This window comes from Notolepis coatsorum, assembly GCF_963971535.1.
Source record: "Notolepis coatsorum genome assembly, chromosome: 9".
Lineage (NCBI taxonomy): Eukaryota > Metazoa > Chordata > Actinopteri > Aulopiformes > Paralepididae > Notolepis > Notolepis coatsorum.
Window position 1 is genome coordinate 110,348,772 of NC_140173.1, and position 26,420 is coordinate 110,375,191.

Sequence of the window (26,420 nt, forward strand, 5' to 3'; positions counted from 1 at the left end):
TGTGTTACAATAAACATAAATATTCATTAAAGGTCCAATCGGTGATTCAAACATAAACAAATGTGTAGCTCTACCACCAAAATAGACATGTTTTCATTATCTAGTTGATTGACTGAGCTCTTGGTACAAGGACTAACACAAGACAACATTTTGTAATATTTGTAAAAACTTGAGAAAAACAGAACAATGGGTTGAGAAAGAAAGAAAAAAGTTCGACAGATCAAACTCTGTATGTTTCTATGTACAGTATATTCCAGAAAGTAAATAAAAGTAATAAAAGACATTTCCTTTCAACAAAATATATAGTTAAAAATATCCCCATGTCAGCTGTGCAAAGCAGCTGTGTTTCTCAATCTGAAGTGAATGGAAAAGATAAGGACCATCCCACTTCCTGTTATAAAGTGCTGCGCCAAAAAAACCTGTACACTAAGTGGAAATCAGTTAGCTTGGGCTCATCTTGAAAAACAATCTTTCACATTTAAATATTTTAGACAGGTTCATATTCATTTATTAGCACAGGCATGTTTAAACACAACAAAACCTCTGCACGGACTATACACACTCTGACTGGGGTGGGGGGGGGGGGGGGGGGGGTTTGGAACCAAATAATGACAGCGAACAATGCAAAATGAGACTGAACATAAAACAATATAAAACTCTGAAAACTCCTTTTCTTGGTTTCAAGGATTGTTCGGTGAAAAGAGACAGCCTTACTAGCCCTGGTGCCACTGGGAGTAGAGGTGACATCTTACCAAAACACCCAATGACCTCCACTACAGCAGATGTCCTGAGGAAATGTGAAAATCTTTATTTTGCCAACAACCACAAAGCTTTTGGATAACTAAGGAAGAATAACCTGCTTCATGAAAGCAATGTTCGTTTTCTCAACAGAACAGCCATAAGCTTACTTTGCCTCCCTGCAGAGAGAGAGAGAGAGAGAGAGAGAGAGAGAGAGAGAGAGAGAGAGAGAGAGAGAGAGAGAGAGAGAGAGAGAGTTTTTAAGGATAAGTCTTGCATTCATTGTGATCCATGGTGAAAGCGTGTGGGTGTGTCTGAATTCCATTAACTTGCTTTGTTTTTCCAGTTAGCAAAGGAAAACCAGGAGAAAGACTTGTTTTAAAAGGCCAGACTGGATGGTGTCCAGTTATGGGTCAATATTTTGAAGTAATGTGATCATTAAAATAAATACAGTATAACGTCAGCAACAGAAATACGGTAGTTCCCACTATTCCTGGAATGTTTTCAAATGTCTTTATACAACAATGATAATAGCATATTCTCATTGTGGGACAATAAAAACAGATCCATTGTTTTTGGGGAATTAGTCGACAAATAGCGGTAATATTTGATTTACCTCACACGATGGTATCTAAAATCCACAATCAGCTGCTGTGAAAAGTACTGGTCAAGGTAAGTCATAAAATGTTGCATCAGGCGGGCTCCCTCATCATAGCTCTTTGGTATTTCCTGGCCCGTGTGAGAGTCCGTAATGAAAGGCAGCATCACCGACTCTCCACCCCGAGAATGAAATAGATACTTCAAAAATAGTTTTCAAAGATAGTGTAACTGCCTTAACACATGATGTGGATTTCCTCCCTTCATGACTGGGTGGAAATCCTCAAGTATACAGGCAATTCTGTGAATGATACCTTATCTGGCAATCAATCTCTTCCACCCTCATTATTTTATCTTTCCTTCTCTCTTTCCTTCTTTCTCTCTCTCTCTCTCTCTATCTATACCCCCACCCCCACTCTCCTTCCCCATCTCTCATTTTCATTCTCACGTTCACCCTCAGGTTGAGTTTATCTTCCCCCCTCCTTCCCTCCCTCCCTCCCTCCTCTCTCTTCTCCCTCCCTCCCTCTGACTGGCTGCCATTCCTCCTCCTAACAGCCCTGTGACGGCGTGTGTTGCCTGTGGAGCCAAGCCCCCTTTCTCTCCATAGCCGGAGGAGTCAGACACACTCACAACATACAGTCTCCCACACACACACACACACATACGTGTGCATGGGCTAGACGCAGGCAGGCAGCAGTGCCAGACAGAACGCCAGGCAGGGAAGCAGGCAAGGCAACATGACCCTACTCGGGGACACCCTCCTGGTTGTGCACCCTGACAACAGATGCCTCTCCCACAACTGAACTCTTCAGTTGACTTTGAGACCACCACCACCACAGAAGCTGTAATAAGCAGTAAACCATCATCGACAACAAGAAGACGTTATGAGGAGCCTCTGAGGGAGAGTTTCTTCAAGAGCAAGAGTCCTGTTTACTGAAGTCGGCTGAGCCTGTGGGATTATCATCACACTATGAGTGTGAAGAGGAGGAAGGCCGGCATGGTGTTCAGTTGGCAGAAGTCTTTCTCCATCCTGGCTCCCTGGAAGAAAGGTACGGTAATCACCTTCCAGACTCTGCTTCTTCTCATCATGTTGTCTCTTATTGCCTGTCTAACCGCACCTGGGTTTCCTGACACAAATTGTAATTTGAGTGTCTGGCAGATGAGTGCCTGCGGTTTGAGACAAGAGCTATAATTTCAGCCTCAAGGTGTTTTTTGTATTTTGTATTTTGTATTTTAGACCTATTTTGGGAACTTGGCTTTCATCAGGAGACTAGTTATGCCATCACACAGAATGCTGACTCGCATCCATAAACAGGCATTTATTTGCTTGGTATCCACAGGGTATTTGTCTCGGCTAACAGAGGGGTGATTAGTAGTCTATGTGGCTCTCTGACTAGATAGTGTACATTGTTGAATTAAGAAAAGGTATTTTAAGTTGATAGATTTGACTTGCTGAGAATCTACAGGTGTGTGTTGATCTAAATTATAGTGCTGTGCTATATCTAGATCCTAACCTCTTGCCATGAGACTGGGAAAGTCTAACATTATACGAGTCAGCTCTACTCTACTTATTGGACGGGTGTTTAATTGGGTTCCCAGACAACTGAATTGCTTTAGTCTCTAAAAGTCCATAAAGTTAATTGTGGGAACATTTGAGGTGGTGAAAATGAACTTTTAAGACCCTACTGACATTCCCTTGTCTGCTCTTACTGCTGGTAATAAAGTTTTTAAATGTTTAGTCTGGTGGAAGCGGTATTAACCCTTTGAAGTTAGTAAATTATATATAATAATAATAATAATAATAATAATAATAATAATAATTATTATTAATAATAATAATAATAATAATAATAATAATAATAATAATAATAATAATAATAATAATAATAATAATAATAATAATAATAATAATAATAATACAATTTCCTCAGAATTCAATCTTGGAGGTCTACAACTACAACTAACGACGTCATCATCTCAGAATTTGAATCATCCATCCATCATCCATTAATCACGCCACCAGTGTGATCATACACTTCAAAGGGTACAGGAAGTGGCATGGTAAACATGAAAACTGAGGGTAATAGAAGCCAGGTAGCTCAGAGGAGGAGTCTATGCTGTGGTTGCCAGTCTGAATAGATTCACAAAACACATCAACAACTTCCATGCACTTACTGTAACTAGAGAATACAATATCAGTTTACAAAAACATCAAGACATCAAGGCGCTTTATTCATATAACAAAGAAAATCAAGGTTCTTAACTGTTGGGTAATAGCAATGATGGCCTTTGTGTTTGCCAAAATTAGACAAGGGCTTTACATAATGAACCATTATGTGCATGATTTCAAGAAAAAATTATATGCTAAAGGTATAGTGGGCAGAAAGAGTCAAATAGAAGGGAAGATGAACACTTGAATTTGAATGAGGGGTATGAGAAGGTAAATGAGAAGAATCTGACCTGAAGATACCCAGAGACAAAAATCTAAGTAACCCCTGTATTACACTGGGAGCTCTCATTTCCAACACATAGTCCTTTATAAAAAAAGAAAAAGAAAAAAAAAGGATCCTTCAGGTTCCTCTGCATTCCAAGTATCAGATTGTTGATCAGATAACAATCTCAGCTTATGTACAGTGCGACCTGCACACCTGCTGGGCAGCGGCGTCGCTCGCCTCAGATCCTCAAGCTACTTTGTTATGGGAGAGAAAACTCTGCTCATTGTTGCCCTTGTGAAAAAGGCCCTAAGCCCTCCTCGACAGAAATCACGTTGCTTGCCATGGTCCTTGGGAGGGAAAGAAAAGGACCATTGTAAACATAGCCCTTACATTGTGTACAGCGTTCAGGACATGGCTATTTATTGGTGTATGCTTGTGTATCCCTATTGTCATTCGATCACTGCTCGAGTTTTTCAGCGAGGGGGAGCTTGTCCAAAGGATTACTTAGGCTTGAAATAACACGACAGGAAGAAAATGATGATAAGAAATCTTGGTGTGAAACTTTACATTCTATTTGGAACTTTTTCACAACACGTGGAAAGGAGTGTGACTGGATCCTCGGCCGCTGCACCATCCCACGTAACTCCCTTTCTGATTCCCATCTTCGTCATCCTGCAATAAATATATCAAAACAGGCAGATATGACCTAGATTCAGTGGAATGCTGTGATAAACAGAATAATATGAAAAATAGTTGCTCCCCTGGGTTAGTCAGAACTCAAGAATTTGGAGGGAGGAATGAAAAAAAGTTAATATTATGTCATACCTAGAGGACTCCCTGATCAGGAGAACCGCAGGGTCCATTTATACAGTAAATCTAGTTTGTCCACTGACTGCAGTGGCTGGTAAATCCCAAAACTAGAATCTGTAATGCTGTCAAACAGCAACCTCAAGGCAAAATGTAGTTTTAACTTTAGTGACTATAGGTGTATTGCCAGCAATAGCAACCCCTCCGCTAACCCCACTCAACCAAAACAAACAAGTAAACAAAGTGCAATACCAAGGAAGGCTCTTTTGCCTTGAAATCGCTGTTTGACATCATTACAGATTCTACCTTTCACAATTTCGCCAACCAGATAGATTCAATAGAATAAGAAGGCCTCCAGAGGACATTGAATCAGTGTACATTTCCCACTCTGCTGGCGATGCTGTGATGCGGAGTGTTTTGATTCTCCTACGGTACACTTTATAGTCTTTATTATATGGTACTCTGGCATCTTAAAAGCTCAGTTTTGTCAGCGAGACTAATAAGGATCCCGTCTTAGGGGCCTATATATGTGGAGGCCTTGCGTAGGGTCTTCACTAACGAAGTGAAGCTGAAAACAGCTGTGGAAAAGGGGACTTTTCCCTCTGGCCATTATTTTTGGGGAGTGAAACTCCAAACTGTCAGAGGAAATTAGCCCCAAGGAGTCTTGACTTGAGTTACAGCGCTCGTGCACATTCTTGCCTTATCCTAATGGTGTCTGATAGGGGGGGGGGGGGGGGGGGGGGGGGTTGGGGGGGGCCCTGCTTTACTGGCATTGATAAAGGAAGGGGGTCTGGGAACCGTCCTTGGGGTTGATGATGTCACATCCAAGGAAGAGGTGGGAAGAGAGAGGGAGAGGGAGAAGATACAGGTCGTGTTGAGAGACGGGGTGTCGAGAGGTGTGCTGCTTTTCCTGTGTTTTGGGGATGGGAGAGAGGTGGGGGGATGGGTGGGGCAGGGAGACGGTGTGCAGTGGCATGTCACACCTCATTAGACAGACAGGGCATCTGCTTTGTGTCACCTGAGTTGCACTTGGTTCATGAGAAAATTATGCTGCTTTGGAGTCTCTGGATCCCTACTGTATAATTGCTGGTTCTGGGACTTGAGGAGAACTGGCCAAACATTGCAGTGTTGCAGTGGAAAGCACTGAGAATTCTTTGGTTGAGAATATCGGTTTTGTGAAAGTATTCAACAAAAATGTATTTCATAGTTTTGGGAGTTTTTCCAATCTTAATTGTCAGGGGACAGGGCATTCCTTAGGAATGTACCCCACATTACCTTAGAATAATATAGAACAGAATAGAATACAACTTTACTGCCTTACCAAAGCTGGGAAATCATCTTTACAACAGCACATGATGATGTGTGACGGACATGTCATGAAAGACATACAGTTCCTACTGGTGACCAAGTGAAGCGTGCTGATTTATCGTCCCCACGGGGACTATTAAATACGATGCACACCAGGCCACGGCAGGAGCGACCGATGGTCAGTCTTGACCGGTGACCACCCAGTGTGCTAACGGGGAGCTGACATATACCTATAATCCACTTGCACCGTAAGAATAGCCGGCTTGTAATGGCCTGTTTACGACCTCTGCGCTCAGGATCTGAGGGGCCAACTGAGCCAACAGTTTAGCCCCAGGGCTTACGCCTGCCCTGGGCCCACGCCTCAGGACCTCCCAAAACCTGTCTTTTGCATTAAGCATGCAGAGAGCACATACAGACAAGACACACACACACACATGTATGTGCACACACACACAAACACACCTGCTACGAAAGATAATGCCTATATTCGAGAGACACTAAAGAGGAAAGAGGGAAGAGGCCCTTTTTGTTTTTGCATCGTGAAAACTTGGACACAACTGGAAAACTATTTAGCTGGAACTTAAAGGTTTTGACGGAAAAGAGAAGAATGTTTCTGTATGGGGTTTATGATTGTATTTACATCTGTCATCCCCAACACCTATTAATCACACTTGCTTTGGGAGCCGAGCTATGAGGCGTAAAACAGGATTGGAATGTGGCGTCTGAACACAGGCAGCAGCAGCGCCTCTGGGATGAAACTGTGAATTCCTATATGGATATGGTGCACACATAGACACTTACACACACACACACACGTTTGCCTATGTGAACATTACATAGACGTACGGTACATGCATTCTGTAAACCTTAACCTTCTTGTGGACGCATAGACACAGAGAGGCGGCGCGCATGTGGTTCCTTATACCCACGACGTCTTCAGGCCCCTCCCGACACCCTGCGCCTCTGGCAACATGCTGGCGTGGCCGGTGTTTTCTCTCTGCGAGGGAGTGACAGCCTTCCAAGCAGCCTTACAACCTTTGTTCTCATCTGAGAGGCATCCGAGAGGCATCTGAGAGGGCAACAGGGCCAATCCATCCACTTTACCCAAAACCTCCCTGTTACTGGAATCACAGAGAAGTCCGCTACCCCGGGGGTAAAAATACTTTGGCTCACATGAATGACAATATTAGCAGAGTCTGGTATGTGAAATTAATATTATGGGAAACGGCTGACTGACAATTTCAGACAGAAAGGAGGCTTAGGGATGAGTCTTTAGGGGGGAGGGAGGGGGGGAACTGTTGGTAATTATATGTTGTGGGGTTTAGTCAGCCGTGAAGATCTACTGGAAACAGCCTGACTCAGCCAGTGCAGACAATTACAGGATAGAATTATCTGTTTGTGTTGCTATGGAAGGATGATGACGGTTGGATAATGTTGACACCTGTGAGGTTGTTGGTGATTGCATGGATTGGGGGGGGTATAGATTGTATCACAATGGCAGAAGTCAGATTACATGGGTGGGTAAACAAGGTGACTTCAGCGTGTAATTAAAGGCAACCAGGATCTTCTTCTGTTGTCTGTTGGCAGTTCACAGCAACAGGCCGTCTCACCAAAGGAAAACGTGAGGATATAGGATGATAGGATAGCAGTGGAATGAAGAGGGAGAAGAAAACAGACCTGAGGTTCGTTGTCGAGAAGAGCAATTTTGTTATCATCACCACAGTTGATTTGTCATGTTGTTTTAATCTGCCACAGAGCTTTCTAACCCTTCACCATGTTTAATCCATTTCCACAAACTTGGTTTTTGAGGATATGTCAGAGGATCCACGCAACACTGCACTAAAAGAATCACTGCGTTTTGAAAATAAATCCATGAAATATTTAACTGTAGTAACAGGAGGCAATGTTCTCTATTACAAAAAGTTTATTATGAATGAACTCTAGGATGAAGGATCAAAGTTTGTTTTGGTGACAGTGACTTTATTGCCTCATGCTCATCCCTAACAAATAATAAATAAATATGTTTTCAGAGGAACAATGTTTTCAAACGTTATTATCTAAAGATGGTAAGTTAGAGTGTTGTGTTCACTCATAAGACAGTCAAGGTTGAGTAGTGTATCACACACACACACACCAAGTGATTTACAGTAGATAAACTTCACAACTGCAAATACATGGCCTGTCCAAAAAAAATTCTTCAATGCGAGGGTTCAAGTATGCACTGCATATTGTCCAGAAGAGTGACTATATGTTTATTAGGGCTGACCCCTATTAGTCGATTAGTCGATTAGTCGACTAATCGGTCGAAAGGAGCCGCAGTCGACTGCCAACCTCTTAGTCGAATACAAAAACAAAAACAAAAAAAATAATTATAAAAAAATATATATATATATATTTGTTTATCATTCTTTCCAAAAGAAAAAACAAAAGAGGCATAGAAGCGTGGCTAACGCTAATGGCACGCATACCAGAGGCTAACTGCCTAAGAAAACAGGCACAGAGGCACTGAAAGAGGATTTCACCCATCTAATGAACACACTAGAAGACTAGACAAATATCAAGATGTATCTGAGTGGACCAATTGCATGCTTTTGCAGAGGACAAGAAGCCTTCAGTCAACTCCTTCAGACATTAACCACCCCCCACAGCCCAAATGTAATGATAAAAAAATTATATATATATATATATATATATATATATATATATATTTTTTTTTTTTTTTTTTTTGGACTAATAGTCGACTAACGGCACATTTTGGCCAATCATAGTCGACTATCCAAATCCTTAGTCGGGGACAGCCCTAATGTTTATTATCACTCTGTCCAGATGCTATTATGCAGACTCTAATCTTATACTAAAACACCTCCTAACAAGACATGCAGCCAAGCAGAATTAAACCAGTTAACTAACTATGTACATTCCGTTCCCCAGAGATAAGGGGCCACATTTATCAAAATGGTCCATGACTTTATTCAACTTGGTATGATTGTTTCAAAGGATATGATAACGACAGATGGAAATTATACATATAGCTTTCATGGGTAGTGATAGCATTTACTTTATTTCACAGAAGATTTTAGAAAATTCATATAAACCTCAGATTTTCACTTCAAGATAAATACATCACAACTTTTCTTTGGATTTGTGTGTAAGAACCTTTTTTTAAGAGGCCCATGGTCTTGAGTAAAGGTGTTGCAATAAAATGTAAAAAAATAATAAAAAGTCACACATTCCATAATCGTCTAAAGTAACTACTGACCTACATTCTGTTATGGGTATTTTGATCCACTACGTGCCTCATTTATATTCATGCTCCTGACTAGGTACTTTACAATATATTGCATTACTGAGATTCCAGGCATCCTGGCACTTGCTGAGGCACTGTTTGATCTCTCCAGTACGAGGAGCCAAGTCTACAGGTTGTTAATTGAAAATCCAGGGGATTTAGGATGCATATTGAACTTCTAATCTCTTTCTAAACAATGAGCGAATAAAACTGTCCGTCTAGTCCCCTCCAGAACTCCCCTTGCCCTACATCTGGGTCCCGGTTGGACACTCAACACTGCTCTACGGCCTGGTTTCTCAATCTATGGGTCGGGACACAAAATGGGGTTGTGCTCCCTCTTCCGGTGGGTCCCCACATGACAATAGTAGTAATGTGTTTGTGATGAGTCCCACAGCGAACAAAATAAAAAAAAAATAAATAGAATTTGGGCCCCTGACACATTCGGGGCCATTCAGCATCTAGAAAACGGCCAGGTTTTCATTACATAGTTTCACTGTGCGTCACGTTGTTTGTAGAGCTAAATCTATATTTTATATTATAGCTATGGATACAATACCATGGTCATTTGACAGTAATTATCTTCCGTTCAAGATGCAAAAAAGAATAGATTTTCTCATGAATACGTTCACGTGTTATTCCGTGGTGAATATGAGTATAATTTCGGAATGATCCAGGCTAATTCCTGGGAGATGGCTATAGAGCGCAACGTGAATTCTACTAAATCCATTGGTGTCTCGTCCCTGTACATGCTATTATTTTCAAATCAAATGGATATGATAGGTATTATGTTTCATCATGAATGCTTTAAATGGGGGGGGGGGTCGTTTCTGATTAATCGATTGCCAATAACGGCATTCGTTATTACCACAACACACGCCGATCAGGGGGATGGGTATGAAAACCATACACGATCAAGCTGAAATTGATGTCAGATTGTCCTTACCTGTGGTCGGTGGTATTCCAAAATTAATATTCCAATTATTTGATCGCCATCTGGTCCATCCTATGCCCATCTGGTCCACGACATAACCCATCACAACATATGGATCGGGGGTCCCGAAAACTATTCAATGCAATCGAGTGAAGCCCTAGGTTTCCCATTACTAGAAAAGTCAGTCCGGAGACATTTGAGTGTTACACCCGGTCTGGAACAGGGTTTACTGCACTCTTGATACTGCCTACTAGCAGGATCTAGCCGGTACTGCACCTTCGGAGTCCCAGTATGCCTTTTAACGGCAACATACATGTCCCTGACATTGAATAGGATTTTAAAATCGAAAAAAGGGAAAACGATCAAATAACGTTGGCCATTAACTCATTGACCGCCGGGGATTAGCCTCATCCTGTAGTAGCTACCGCCACCGCTGTAAACGATGGGAGTCGCTCACCTTATTTGCAGGGCTATAACTATTTAAATATTATAGCTATGGATGCAATACTATGGCCCATTTAACATCGAGTATCTATTGTTCAAGATGTGAAAAAGGAATATTTTTTCCATTCATACATTCCCGTTTTATACCGTGGTGAATATAAGTATGGTTTTAGAGCGGTTTAGGGTAATTCCTAAGAGGCTAGTATTAGGCCGCAACGCATATTATACATAACCCATTGGCATTTCGTCCCTATACACGCTACAATAAAAAATTCAAATGCATATGATCGGTATATTATGTTCCATCATGCATGCATGAAAGGGGGGGGGGGGCGGCTATTATAATAATGGCATTCGTTAGTACAACAGCATACACTGATCAGGGCAATGGCTATGAAAACAATGCACAACCAAGCTGAAATTTACATTAAATTGCTCTTACCTGTGGCCGATGCGATTCCAAAAAGAATATTCCAATTATTTGATTGCGATCTGCTAGATCGTATGTCCATTTGGGCCACGACATAACCCCCCACAGCATAATGAATCGGGTGTCCCGAAAGTGATTCAATGCGATCGGGTAGACCCCTCGGTATAGGCTACTCGAAAACGGCCGGATGAATTTCAATGATACACAGCCACATACACAGAGTCACAAAGGGAGTGCAACATCAACCGCATACCACCAGGCGGCGGTATTGTACTTTTGCGATCTCAGAGTCCTTCCATATGGTCACAGAGCCTTCCTGGATGATTTATGAATGGAAATAACGAATAAAAGAAATAACGATCCAATAACGTACGTGGTTGGCGTTATTCGATTGGCGGACAAACGCGTATATATATATATAATATAATTTAGGTGCCTGAGCTCGACCAATGTGTTTTTCAGCTAATTAGATATGTGCTTTATATAATAGAACATTAAAATATAGGTAAATAAACTTTTTTTTATCCCAAGTTATGAAGTCCAAATGGCACCCTATAAAAAAAATTACTCATATATATGTGGACGGTGCTGAATGAGTTAACCGTTGGCGCCCAATAACGTATATATACGCGAATGGCCCCGAAAGTGTTAAGAAGAGTTTAAGAAACCGTGCTTCATGGTTTACCTGTTTACAAGTGGAATACTTTCTTGTGGGTGAACTTTAAGTACAGGGTGAATCATACCTTTGAGTGACTCTGATGCCATAAATAATCTGGCATGGGGGTTTATAGTTGACTCTCTTGTTACTACAAGCTCAACACAACAACAACAACAACACCAACACCAACACCAACACCAACACCAACAACAACAACAACAACAACAACAACAACAACAACAACAACAACAACAACAGTAAGACAGACAGGAATCTAGGTCAACACATTCCACTGTCATTGGTTGTGGTGCTTATCCTACAACCCAACACATCAGAAGCACAGATGAATTGTGGTTATTATTATACTAGCTACCGGTGGGACTCATTTTAACCCTTTAATTGTTTTATCACCTGGCACTGTGTGGGATACAAGAGTTTCCCATTACGCTATCATTGATAACACATGACCGACCATTGGTTGGCTTGATAGAGCCAATTATGAGATTATCAGACGAGCTCAGTTGGGTAGGGAGGACATAAATCGCAAGCCCTCATATCTAGCCTTAGGCTTTAAAGCTTTATTGCCGCTGTTTATATGTTGAAAGGAGGTCTTCATGTTTATATCGTGCAGCAAAACCCTGAGAGGCGCCTTGCAGAAAAGTTCATGCCTGCTGGTTGTACAGTATCACATTGTATCAACAGGTTTTATTTTACTATTGTTTTATGCACTCTTTTTATATATTTTTTTGTTGTAAAGCACTTTGTGATTTTGTTAGGAATGTTTGTTATTATTGTTATTATTATTATTATTATTGAAAATAAAAATGAACCTTCTTACTGCCTTTTACTATTATGAACCTCAATACTATGTCTATACTACTATCTACTATGTACTATCCCTATACTACTACTTACAATGCTAATATGATTGTCTATACTACTTAGCACTCAAGTTCAAGTCCTCTCTCTTTGTTTCATATTTCACTGCTATTGGTCATAGGGCTGCTGTTGGCTGCTGTTAGTGTTCTGACATGGTGTCCTTGTCCTGACATGGTGTTCTGACTCGTGTCCTGACTCGGAGTGTTCAAACGCTGCTTCAAAGGCAACACTCCAGAGAAAAGAGAATGAATTAGGCCACCTCGGAAATAAACACACAGTAGGGTTGGTTGTTGGTTGGAATCTGTGAGATAACAGGGGGAAAACAATAGAGACCCAACAGCAATCGAGTGGCACTGTTGTTCAGATCACAGTGGACATTGTTGAATACCCTAGGCTACATCCCCCCCCCCCCCCCAGAATTCAGCAAAAACAGGAAATGTTCTCTCTAGCTTCCACAGAAAACACATTTTGTTTTGAGAAACGCTGCCTCTAGTTGTTATGAAGCATGTGCAGTGCGGCTGATGAGGCACATTTATGTCACACTGCAATTAAGCGAGAGGTGCTGTTTCAAACGACACACCTCTCACCACATGCATATATTCTCTAGATTAAAAACAAACTGGCACCATCTAGTAAAATAAACACGTTTTACTCTGCGTTTTATTTAAACACCATCAGAGTTTGGGGTTTGACAGAGAAAACACATGCTTCAAATGTACAGTATAAAATATATTGCCCTGATGTAAATGAGCAATTTAATACAGCATAACACAGTGGAAGTCTCATGAAAATCAACTGAACTGGATGTATTTCACAAAAGGCAACGGTAAAGTCTCTGTATTACCTTGACTCCCTCTAAAATTACTGGGAAAACAGAACCCTTGTTTAGGACGGTAACCACCAGAACCTGAGCTGATATCGCCCCCAACAAAAACAGTAATGCTATCATTGTTTTGGCAGAGCTAACTATCGAGCCCAAAAACAGTATTATCACAACTGTTGTTGTTGTTTTTCTGTGGGAAACACAGGCGTGCCTCTGTTCTGTTGAATGTTATTGACTTTGCTATCAAAACCATTTTGATTGACAGGAGGAAACACCGGCACATAAACATGGTTCCTAGTTACTATTTCAGCGGATTATACTTTATTTTCTTTAATTATTATTATTTATTTTTTACATAAACCTTATCTATTGTTACGTTTTGATCTAACGGTCTGGAATTATAAAGAAATTAAATAACTTTTTTTAATTTGCAGTTTTCAATTAAAGGAGTCAAACAAGCCAAGACTAATCAGACCCTCTGAGTTTCCCAGGGATAGGGGAAATACCTGCAGTTATTTTATTGAAATGCAAAGGTTAAGTTAGGGAGAAAACTGTGATTGACAGCGAGTCGTATCAGATTGCCTGTAGCTAGAAAGACAAGAGGACACATACGAGTGCACCCTGTAATAGTATTAAGTGGGAACGTCCAGATCAAAGCAGAGCAGACAGTGTCTGTGTGTCCTGCGGCATTCGTGGTCCCAGAGGAAAAGAATGCAGGATTGTATAAGTACAAATTCTCAGGTTTCACTACTGCTCAGCCGTCTACCTCTAGATGTATATTTTGACAGTACATGGGGGTCATTCATGGTCAAAGGGATTGGACATGTAACTGGGAGTCCTTTGGAACAAGAAAGCACCCTCAGTCCAATCTGAAGGCCAAGAAGAGAGCTTGAGCTGACAGTCTTCAAATGTGTTCTTAACATACAAAAAAGGCAATGACACTGATACGTCAGATATTATATAATAGGGCTTTTTCATTTTTGTTTCGTCAAATAACTTTTTGTGAGGAAAACGCTTTCTGACTGGCATACCTTATGCAACACTTTAATTTAGGCTGAAACTCAGGTATTTCAAGGTCTTTCATTTCATCAGGGATAATTAAGAGAAATTTGAGTCACTTGTGGAAATAATACAAACTGGCAACCTAGGTAATGCATGCCATTGGGTCTGTTTGACTAATCCCCCCCCCCTCTCTGACTTTCACAGGGAAAGGGGACGTGGTTCTGGACAGCGAGGTTGTCCTGACTAAAATGAAACTCTTCAACAACGTTCATGAGAAGCTCCTGTTTGCGGACGACTCTGTGTCCACCATCTCCATGGCGTCAATCTCTGAGCAGGACATCTCAGAACCCGCCAAAGCCCTGGAGGTGAATTCCGACCTTGACAACATGCCTGAACGGCCTCTGATGGAGTCCAGCTCTGACTATTTGTCAGCCATTTTCTCAGACTCTCAGCTGCCTAGGTTGTACAAGTTTGAATCAGAGGACTCCGGGGTGGAACTGCCCAGTGGAGCCAACTCTCCCTCTACACCGACAGGCTCAGAGCAGAGCTTTGTAGTTCACAGTCGAGAGTCCTCCTGCGACTCCTGCAACTTGAACACACCTGCCACGACCTGTGACATACCGATCACACATGAACAGTGTTGTGGGACGACAGAGGCAGAGGTCTCGGAGTACAACAGTACGACTGTGGATACTGAGGAGTGTATGGTTGTAAAATCGGAGGGACTCAGCTCTTCAACTGAGCGAGTAGAGCTGCACATAACTGAGGACATTGAGAGGTCCCAGTGCAGAGCCTTGAGGGACACCCCAGAATCAAACAAAGAGAATTCTGAAAATATTTCTTTCCCCGAAAGGGTCTACTTGGAGAGTACGAGGCCCAGGAGCCAATGCTTCTCAGGGGCCTGTGACGACATGGCAGAAGTTGACTTTGAACAGAAGCCACTAAGGAAGAGCACCACAAGTGATAGCCTTGAGGAGTATATGGAGGAATGCTGCAGACTCAGTGAGGTAAGAACATTTAGTCTAAAACACATTTATTTGTTGGCTTCTATCACACTTTCATGTGAATACACAGACACTAGCCATGCCTTATTCAACCACTGATAGTTGGTGTGTTTGTCAACTGCTTCCTTTTATCTGAGTCATTTGTGTATGTGAACATATACTGTCAGTATGATAAACTCAAACGGTGACGATCTGGTAATTCTCAGAGCATTTCGGTATGAGACAGAAAGAAATGACCACTAATCAAACATAGTGTGTCAATATCTGTTATCCTATATCATGTTTCCTATCATTTAATTCTTACAAAGCTGTTGAGTAAATTGATGGGAACTTGAGGAAAGCCCCTGTGGGTGGGCAGTGGGCAACTTACATATTTGACATCCTCTGCTATTATTTGTGATTACGAGCCCTTCTCAGCCTCTATGTCACCAGTTAATTACTGTCAGCAGTGGCACGCGGTGCCAGAGACAATTAGGCTCTAGAGCTCCATAAATATCCCAGAATGAATTTCAAATAATGATTTAGGCCATTCTCTGCCAGCGACAATTAGCCTCCATAAATATCCAAGATCATGCATTTCAAAGCATGACTCCGGCCATTCACATCATGCTGTCGACGTTTTTTTTTTTTTATTGGTCTTTTTCCCCCTCCATTTTCCTCCGATTTTCTCCCATCCCAATGTTAGTCGTATGCCAATTCCCAGTCCCTTCCTGGTCGCTGCGCACTTACCCCCCACAGTCAGATCATCTGGGAGAGTGGAGGCTACCACGTGCTTCCTCCGACACACGTCCAGCCAATCACCGCTTCTTTTCACCTGGCAGCGCGGATTCTCATTGAGAGGGCGTAGCGTGTGGGAGGACCACACTATCCCCCTCACGTCCAATCCGCGCTTAGCAGGCGCCCCGACCGAACTGTAGGAGTCGCTGTTTACAACGACCCGGACCCACCCCGCCAGCTTCTCCCACCCTCTGATACAGCCAATTGTATCAGTGCAGACGGCCAGCCAAGCTGGTGACAACCCCGGAGCTGTGAGCTGGATTCGAACAGACAAATCCAGCTCAGCTCCGGGGCTGGTGACGAACGCAATCTCCGCTCGGCCACCTAACCGCCTGTATGCTGTCGACGTTTTAATCAAAATAAAGTAGACAGGCCTCATGGTCCTTTCTTAGCTTTGTCCCTGCGGTGTGAGAACATATAACTTTACACACTCGCAACAGCGAGCAGTGGCTTGTTCCCTGATGAAAACTAACGAAGATGTGTCCCCCATTCATGTTAAAGGAAATTAATGCTTCTTCATGTTCCATGCAAGAATACAGAGTTGTCTTGTCCCAGAGGTGCACCTGACAGCTGGGCAGACTGCCTGCCAAGTCATAATCACCTGTTTGATGTCCTGAAAACATCATACTCACGCATCCGCTCCATCTTTTATTACCAGCAGCTTTTTCAGTCAATTTAACCGTGTTTTCTCACATGAATGACTGGTTTCTTTTTGAGTGGGTTAGTATTGAGTGGGCAAATTAGTATTTAATCAGGGAATTATGATAACAAAATGGCTAATCCACCTTTCATGCTTTCGTCTCGTTCCCAGTCAAGTGAAGTTCCTGGAGAAAAAAAAGAAAAAAGAGTACTTGTAGTTAGAAACACTAAACACACATTTCTGTAAGAAAAGTGAAACCTTTCATAGCGGAGAGGGTCTCATGGCGAGGTATCATGTCATGAAAGCCAAGGTGAAAGTCATGTCCATGATGACTTTGATGACCTTACGGCAATTTCCTACCTGAGGCACAGAGATGGGTATCTCCTAAAATCTAGGACCTCGATGATATCTTAGTTGTTTTCTCCTTTGAAAATAAATATATTAAAACCTGACCTTAGCAACAGAGTGAGATCCACAGAGGTACACTACGGATTTGACTTCAAACGAAATCTGTCAAGAGAATTTTGAGGTGGACAAACTTAAAAAAAAATAAAAACTAGGCCATACTTCAAAGTCACATATCTCAACACATCCTTCCCATCCTCCCCTCAAAGACCTTTCACAACAATGTCACGTTCAAAGCACCTGGCTAAGACAAGGCTTTCATTATCGCCGACAGATTGCGCGAACCAAAACACAGGCGCTGCGGGCTACATTGCGAGCTGAGGAGGCAAGGTGGAGAGGGCATGTGTTACAGTGCCACAGAGCTTTTTCATGCGCCCGCATGTCACACAGCACCTGTTCATCTGCGCTGAGTGAGGATGAAGATTGCCGTGGTGATATTGTCGCTGACCGCCGGCCCCTCTCTCATCTGGGCCGTGCCTGCTCCCCAGGCCCAAAAGCTTGGCGGCCTACCTGGACGCATCAAACAGGTGTCAAATAGCTCAAATTACTCACATATTTACCCAGATAAAGGCCCTTTGATAGTTTCCCTGGGGCCTCTGCGAAGGAAAGGCGGGTAAGCGCTGGTTTTGGGGCCCCAGCGTAGGGTACTTTAGGGGTACATTGCTGACAGGCCGTCAGGCGGTATGGTTCCACCACCATCATCGGCACTTGTCACCACAACTAATAATGTCATTCCTTTGCTTATAAAGTGACTCTTTAGTCCCATGAAGAGGAAGGCATAATTTTATTCATGCCTCATTGTGTTCAAATATGTGAGCAATGATGGCCTTGTAAAAAGCATTCCAGTGCCACGTACGGCTTCTCTCTCTCTTTCTCTCTTTCTCCCTCTTTCCCTCTCAAACTGATTTACAGTTTTTGACAGGAAGACGAATAGCCGGTAGCAATCCTGCTTTGAATTGACAATTACCTAGTTGTCTGTCAGGCAAATTTGTTTCCATGACAACAAAAGCAGAACACCGCCGGATGTCATGAACTACGACAAAACGAAAAATTCCACGATCCTTGTGAAGATAGACTTCATAGCAGGCATGCCTCCCAACATAAGGGGAGAATGTCGATCATATGGTCTTGCTTATCTGCCCGTCTGATCTCAGGCTCTATATATCCATATGGGTGGAAAACCACTGGGCATTCAAGGCATATTTTCCCCATCAGCACAGCGGTGTGAAATATAGCGCAATTAAAAAGCCAGGGTGCTCTTTTGAAAATCTGGGTTATTTAAATTCCTTAGCTGTGAAATATGAACATGCACTGCACTGATGACCCTCTTTGTGAGATATGTCTTGTTTATTTATGTCAATAAAATGGTTTCACATGCATAGTCTGGTACTGTAGTAAGTAAAGGACAAAGAGAAGCAACACATAATTTATGCCATTTTCAATTGAGGCCTTTCACGGAATGTTCAGAATGCCCATCTGTCCTCCTTGTTGGAAGAAACAACGGTTGCTATGTGCGAAACAGCAGTTGCTATGTGTTGATATGAGAAATACATCAATCTAAATACTGGATCTACAGTGGAACAGTAATATCATGCTTTTCTAATGTTTTACCTACTCTACCACTGCACAGAAATTAAGCATTTTCTTTAGAAAGTGGTTACCAATGGTTACTGGCAGCCATGTTGGAAGAAATAGAACCACACACATATTCTGTGCAAGGCCTCTATTGATTGTTCAGGGAACTATCAAGTCGGTATAGATGAGACGTCAGGAGCGGCTAACTGGGACGGGTAGTAGAACCTGCCTCTGCATTGCCCCACTTTCCTATTCAGACCGCTCGCCAATAAATCCTTAAACACTTTTCCTGTCAATGTAAAAAAAAAACAGAGACAAAGGAGCAAGTTCAGGCGCACACACACACACACACACACACACACACACACACACACACACACACACACACACACACACACACACACACACACACACACACACACACACACACACACACACACACACACACACACACACAAATGGGGGACTCTGATGTAAACAAGACGAAAGTCTTTCTCTGGTCTGCATCCCCTTTAACAATTGTGTGTATTGAGCCGTACTGTATTGTACCCATTCTGCAATCTGTTAATAAAATGTTCATTCAATCAATCAATCTGCACCGTGATTAGGGATTGGTACCGAATTCGGTACTTTTAAGGTACCGAACCGAAACACGTCGGTACTACCGAGTATCGATTCAAGTGAGATACAGATTTTTTTTTATTAATTATTTTAATATTTTTTTTGACCTTTTTTCTTTTCATGTCAACGTTCACACACACAATATATGCTTACCTAGGATTTGACTTGATTCAACAACAAAGCAGTCGGAGCAATGGCAAGCCGAAAACAGTCGAAATTGTAGTTATTTGAAGTTTGGATTTTTTTTCACGACTGAGGTAGGAATACATTTTTTTTAGACTAAAGTACCGAAAAAAGGTACCGTTGGGTACCGGTATCGATTCACAGGTACCGGTACCGTATCGGTTCAAATGTGAAAGGTACCCATCCCTAACCGTGATTGATTGAATGAAAACTTTATTAACAGATTGCAGAATGGGTACAATACAGTACGGCTCAATACACACAATTGTTAAGGGGATGCAGACCAGAGAACGACTTTCGTCTTGTTTACATCAGGGTCCCCCATTTTCATTTCACAATGAATTGTAAGTAAGGGTGCAACTAGCACCGTGCAATCCATTCTTTGTGGATCTTTGTGGATCCAGAGTGTGTTCCCAACCGGGTGCTTTATATGATAAACTGCAGGGAAGTAGGCAAGAATATCTGCTACTACTGACTCCCCAGATTGTGTGTGCTGAAAAGGGGGGGTAGATAGGAGGTGTACACGCTGCACGTACCGTCCTCCATATCTCGCTGCTCCCCACATCTGGAGCCTCAGTCCTCTCCTCTATCATGTTGAGGAATGTATTTTGGATGCCGCAGCCAGTGACTGTGGAAATATGGAGGAGCAAAGGCCAGAGAAGGCATCGGTTTTCCACAATGATCTTGGATGTGTCATTGTCTCCTATGATATGGTGTCCAAAAGCTTCTCTGATTCGGTATGATTGAGGGAGAGAAAGGTTTGCTGAAACCATGGAATCCAAAACTGTTTTTGATTTTCCCCTTGTTTCTCTTTTTACAATGTGGATGGGTCTGTTTACTTTAGGAAAACATCCTAGTAATGTCTGTGGAAAATAAATGTTTTCTATGCGACTGATCTGACCCATCTTTGTTCTGCCATTATCACGTACCCGGAGGATATAAAAGCAACGCGAGGGAAGCTTGAAGACTCCCAGAAATGAGGGCACATAGCGTTAAAATCAGTCCACTCCCACGTTTAACATGCTGCTGCTCAGAGGGACCGTTGAGGAAGGGAGCGGTGTGTGTGTGTGTTTGTATGTATGTGTGTGTTTGTATGTGTGTCTGTGTGCATTTTTCTAAATGTGTTTATACACACACACAAAAGAGGGCATTCCTGGACCCCGCTCCCTCTTCCCCTTTCGGGCCCCATCATAGTGGCCGCAGGCCCCTGGAGGCACTTGATAAGATCATTCCCTCGCCCTGCTCCCGTCACCGTTTCTGCCAGGAAGACCTGTAATGACTGCTAGTCTCATATCCTCCTGCCGTGACTGACTGGCCCCTAGGAAGAGAGGCTCGTCCCCTCGAAGGAATACCCTTCCTTATCTTAATAAGGCACTGATGCACTGCTGTGGTAGCCTGTATATAAAGAGCACCTGTTTGATCAGTGAGAAGGCGTACCTACTGGAGCAGTGGGGAGCCCCAGGGGTCTGTGGTTGGGTTCCAGGGGGTACAGAGAAAAGTGGGTTAATTTCATTATTTCCTTCATTAGAACTCCGCCCAATGAGAGAGGATGTGTAAGAGAGACTATTCTGATCACAGGTTTTACTCTCTCTCCACTGGTATCTCCTCAACTAAATTACAGGCAGAGTTCTGGACTAAATCACATCTAACATTTGGTTAGATGGCGGTCCATGTGATAAAATCGTATATCAAATGGGGTGCATGGCCTAAAGAAAAAAAAAAAAAGCCACCAGTGCTGCATTGTGGGAAATGGTTCATGGTCAAGAACATATGTGATCTATAGAGGGTCTCTCTAACTGTTCGTCAGAGGAAGTGCATGATGTCAGCCTTGTGGGCTGTTATGGCATGTGTTCTATTGTTCAGCCAGCCTTTCCATAAGGTTCACCAGTTCAGTAGCAGCAGTTACACAGCCAGTAGCACGGGAAAGGACCTTTGGGGACGGAGGGAAAGGACCCTGACCTGAGCTCACATCCTGCTTTTGTTGGGACCCTTTTCGGAATGTTGACACTTGTATAAATATTAGCAAAAAATGCCCTAAAAAAAATAAAAAATCTCCCAAATGCGTGAACATCTGTGCCTCTCGGATGAGCCGTGTCACACTGCGGCAAACAAATAAACGCTCTTGAGAAGACTTCGGTTTCTGAGTTCTCCCTCGCCGACACAGACACACGCGTTTCAACAGAAAGACTTCGGTTTCTGAGTTCTCCCTCGCCGACACAGTCACACGCGTTTCAACAGAAAGACTTCGGTTTCTGAGTTCTCCCTCGCCGACACAGACACACGCGTTTCAACAGAAAGACTTCGGTTTCTGAGTTCTCCCTCGCCGACACAGTCACACGCGTTTCAACAGAAAGACTTCGGTTTCTGAGTTCTCCCTCGCCGACACAGTCACACGCGTTTCAACAGAAAGACTTACGTTTCTGAGTTCTCCCTCGCCGACACAGTCACACGCGTTTCAACAGAAAGACTTACGTTTCTGAGTTCTCCCTCGCCGACACAGTCACATGCGTTTCAACAGAAATACTTACGTTTCTGAGTTCTCCCTCTCTGACACAGTCACACACGTTTCAACAGAAAGACTTACGTTTCTGAGTTCTCCCTCTCTGACACAGTCACACACGTTTCAACAGAAAGACTTACGTTTCTGAGTTCTCCCTCTCTGACACAGTCACATGCGTTTCAACAGAAATACTTGAGTTCTCCCTCACAAACACAGTCACGCGTTTCTACTTCACCAGCGCTGACTACTTAAGCAATAATACACGAGAACCGGTGGAGTATCAGGAATATTGCCACGGCTGTGATGCGCCCGCAGCCATGAGAGCGAAGCTCAAGTGGCGTAGGCATCACAGAGTGGCAATATTCCTGATATTCCACTGGTTCGAGTGTATTATTGCTTTTATACAGAAAGTTGCACCGTCTGGAAAAATATAGGATCAATACAGACAATTCTAGGGTCTTTTATATCGATTTCAGTGAACTTGCCGTCAAAAAATAGTTCCTAAATATGTATCGTTGCTATGGAATTTCAAATGGGGTAGGCTATCAACCAGCTTGGCAACGCAAATGAATGACGTATTACTAGTCTAATTTAATATTATTAATTTAATTATATTAACGGGTACTGTAGCCAGGGGTGCGTTGCCCATGGGACGGGGTTGCACGCCGAGCAACCAGCTCTGTGAGCAGAATCACGCACACACACATGACACATGCATGGATGTGCACGCACGTGCACACAGGAATGCGCTGCACTCGACTGATGCGCCAACTCGCCAAGTACCCACCTGGCTACTTTGCATAACAATAGCACAGGTCGTCAGGTGTGTTCAAATATGTTCTCACATACATTCACACAAAACTTGTGAATGAAATGTGTTACATTCCATTCCTAGAGGCAATTAGGCATTGTCTTTAATCTGTGCGCACGCGAGGGAACATTAATGCGCATGCGCGGGAGCGCGCGCACGTGGCGTCATTACAACACAGAAATCACCAACGCACCCCTGACTGTATCGACTATTCTGATGTCCTGGTAGCGTCTATTCTTAACCCAAACGGTGCATGCGTTTTGCGAATCTGATTGGCCACTGACGTTTCTGGGCATGTGACATGTGCGCCCAATCGCGTGACGCGCCCATTTCCGGCTCTAACAGCCTGCAAACTACCTAACGCCTAGTTTATCACTGGTTAAGCTTAGGCGACTCTTTCGAAGTTGGTTAAGGTTAGAGTTTGGAATCAGGGCTGGCGTTCTATCGCCCTGCTCTAAGACAAACTAACCTTAACCAACTTCGAAAGAGTGCCTAAGCTTAACCGGCGAAGAACTTGCCGACCAGAAACAGCAGTGGCCAATCAGAGCGCTAAACGCGAACGCGGAAGCATGCACCGTTTGGGTTAAGAATAGACGCGTCCTAGGGCGGCTAGGTGGTGCAGTGGGCAAGGCGCTCACCACCAATGCAGGAGACGCTGGGTTCGAGCCCAGCTCTCCGCATTGCTATCAGCTTGGCTGGTCGTTCATACTAATACAATTGGCAGTATTAGGGGGTGGGAAGCTGATGGGTGGGGATCGGATGTTGTGGACAGCGACTCCTACAGGTCGGTTGGTGCGCCTGCGCAGCAGAATCAGGAAGCGACGGGGGCGGCGTGCCCTCCAAAACGCAGACCCCCGACGCTGAGAGATCGCGCTGTGCAGGTGAAAAGATGCGACTGCTGCTTCCTCGAGTACCGGAGGGGACACACGTGATGTAAGGCTTAGTCCACATTGCAGCCGGCTTGTGGGAGGCATGGCCTAACAGCGTTCGAGACAGGGGAGGGTAGAATTGGACGATACGAAATTGGGATGGGAGAAACATAGAAAAATGGGAGAAAAAGAATAGACGCGTCCTGGTAGCGTTATTTCTAAACCTAGCCGCATTTCTGGCAGACGCTCTCTGATTGGCACTGACTGACACTCTCTGATTGGCCACTGACGCGTTTGCCCAATCGCGTGACGAGCTGTGTCTTTGCCCATTTCCACGTCAAACAGCCTGCAAACTACCAGGCGTTCTATCGCCATGCTCTAAGACAAACTCTAACCTTAACAAACTTCTAAAGTGTGCCTAAGCTTAACCGTCAAAAGAACTTGCCGTCACGCTCTAAGACAAACTCTAACCTTAACCAACTTCGAAAGAGTGCCTAAGCTTAACCAGTGTAGAAACAGGCGTCGGCCAATCAGAGAGCGTCTTACCAGAAATGCGGCTAGGTTTAGAAATAACGCGTCCTGGTAAGTGCTCGGCTGGGTGCGGGAAATCCTCATAATTAACATAAATACATGGTTGCTGAGCAAAACAATAGATTATATAAATTGACATTATGATAGTGAAACGAGCGTGGTGCATGCTGTTATGTTGTACGTACGTAGTATTTTGTATGTAGGTAGAGGTGTAGTAATAAGACTCTGGATACAGGATTACTCTTTAGTCTTTTAGTCAAGCATAGCAGGTTAGGTTACAACATGGTACACTCTGTTCTATTATCATTCTGCGTGTACTCTTCTTCTGCACGTATTATTATACAGCATCGTGTACTCTTCTTCTGCACTTCAGCTGTAGGCATAACAGGGCATTGTATTAACTGCGCGCCATAGTGGATACTCTTGGGAGTACAGCTACAACATGTAATGTGAGGACACAACATCTCCCTTCTCTGTGGAAAGAATGTTACTTGCTACTCAGCATTATGCAAATTTAGAACTTTTGCTTTTTCCACTTTCTTAAGTAAACTGAACCAACAGTCAGTATCATAAAACGGGTAACTCAAGGTAATCATTAAACAAAGGGAGCACAGGTTATTCAATCATTATCAAGATATAATTATATATGCTCAACCAATATTACTCTTAGTTCTCACTCAGTGTGCAACAAAGTCCTGATGCCAACTAGGCTTGCTTCTTGCACGCGACTGTGCTGGAGTGTGACCGCTGAGCGCTGTCAGGGCAGGGCGGGGAATCACCTGTATTTGGCAATGTGGAGAAAATCTGCGGACCCTCGGTACCAAGACAATGTAGAAGGGTAGCTCTCTTCCGAGCCTCGGACCAACCATTTACAGTCGCATTTATTACCAGCATGTAATTCGTGAACATCTGGTGCCAAGTCTTGAACAGAGTAGGTTCCCCAGGGCATGGTAAAAATGCCGTCGGAGAAGGCACATGTAAATTAGCCATTTCTCCCGCAGTAAAAACATCTGTTAAAAAATTCCCCGGTTCAACTTCCTCGTCGCCAATTGTTATGTTGTACGTACGTACAGGCCCGGACTGGCCATCGGGAGCACCGGGAGTTTTCCCGGTGGCCTGGCCTGCACAGATAAAAAAAAAATTATATATAAAAAAAATAATAATAATTTTCTTTTTTTTTATTATAATTATTATTATTATTTTTTGCCAGGTCAAGTCAAGTCAAGTCAGTTTTATTTGTATAGCACATTTCCAGGCAGCGGCAGCTGACACCAAAGTGCTTCACAAGCAAGTTGATAAAAACAAATTAGTGTGAAGCAAGGTATAAGATTAAAAGAAAGAAAAAAAAACATAGCAAAGCAATGAAAGCAACAAAAACAAACAGTATGGTGCAAGATATAGGATTAAAAACATAATAAAGCAATGAAAGTAATAAAAACTGGTAGGACACAGTAAAACAAAGAGGATAGAAGGGCCAGGGGTCTAGTGGTGGTTAAGTAGGGGGGAAGGCCAAGGAGAACAGGTAGGTTTTCAAGAGTGATTTAAAAGCCTGTACGGTCTGGGTAGTCCGTACGCTGAGGGGGAGGCTGTTCCACAGTCTAGGCGCTGCGGTGGAGAAAGCTCTGTCTCCCCTAGTTTTGAGCCTGGTTCTGGGTACCACCAATAGCATCTGGTCAGCTGATCTGAGGGATCGGTAGGGGGTGTGGCGGTGCAGGAGCTCGGACAGATAGGAGGGAGCCGTGCCATTTAATGATTTAAAAACATTTAGTGCTAATTTAAAATCGATCCTGAAGCTAATAGGCAGCCAGTGGAGCGAGGCCAAAACTGGGCTGATGTGTTTGTATTTTCTTGTTTTGGTGAGGAGGCGCGCGGCTGCGTTCTGCACCAGTTGTAGGCGGCGGAGGAGGGACTTGTCAATGCCCGTGTACAGAGCATTGCAGTAGTCGAGGCGGGTGGTGACAAAGGCATGTATCACCGTCTCTAGGTTACTTTGGGAGAGGTATGCCTTTGTCTTCGCCAGGAGTCTAAGGTGGTAAAAGCTGTTTTTCACTATGGCGCTGACCTGTCTATCGAATTTAAAATTACTGTCGAAGATGACCCCGAGGTTCCTGACAGAGGTGGAGAGGTTTGGGCCCAGGGGACCAAGTGCGTCAATGAGGGGGGGCG

The 26,420-nt window shown here is 43.3% G+C and overlaps 1 protein-coding gene across 1 annotated transcript in view; it reads left to right on the plus strand.

Moving 5' to 3' along the window:
- Window positions 1-1,973: 1,973 nt before the first annotated feature.
- LOC311234467 (uncharacterized protein) overlaps window positions 1,974-26,420 on the plus strand; it is a 63,485-nt gene continuing 39,038 nt past the window's right edge. The window contains exons 1-2 of the mRNA XM_084321662.1: window positions 1,974-2,384; window positions 14,543-15,345. Coding sequence (XP_084177788.1) covers window positions 2,306-2,384; window positions 14,543-15,345 — 882 coding nt within the window. The 5' untranslated portion in view covers window positions 1,974-2,305. The remainder of the gene's footprint in view (window positions 2,385-14,542; window positions 15,346-26,420) is intronic.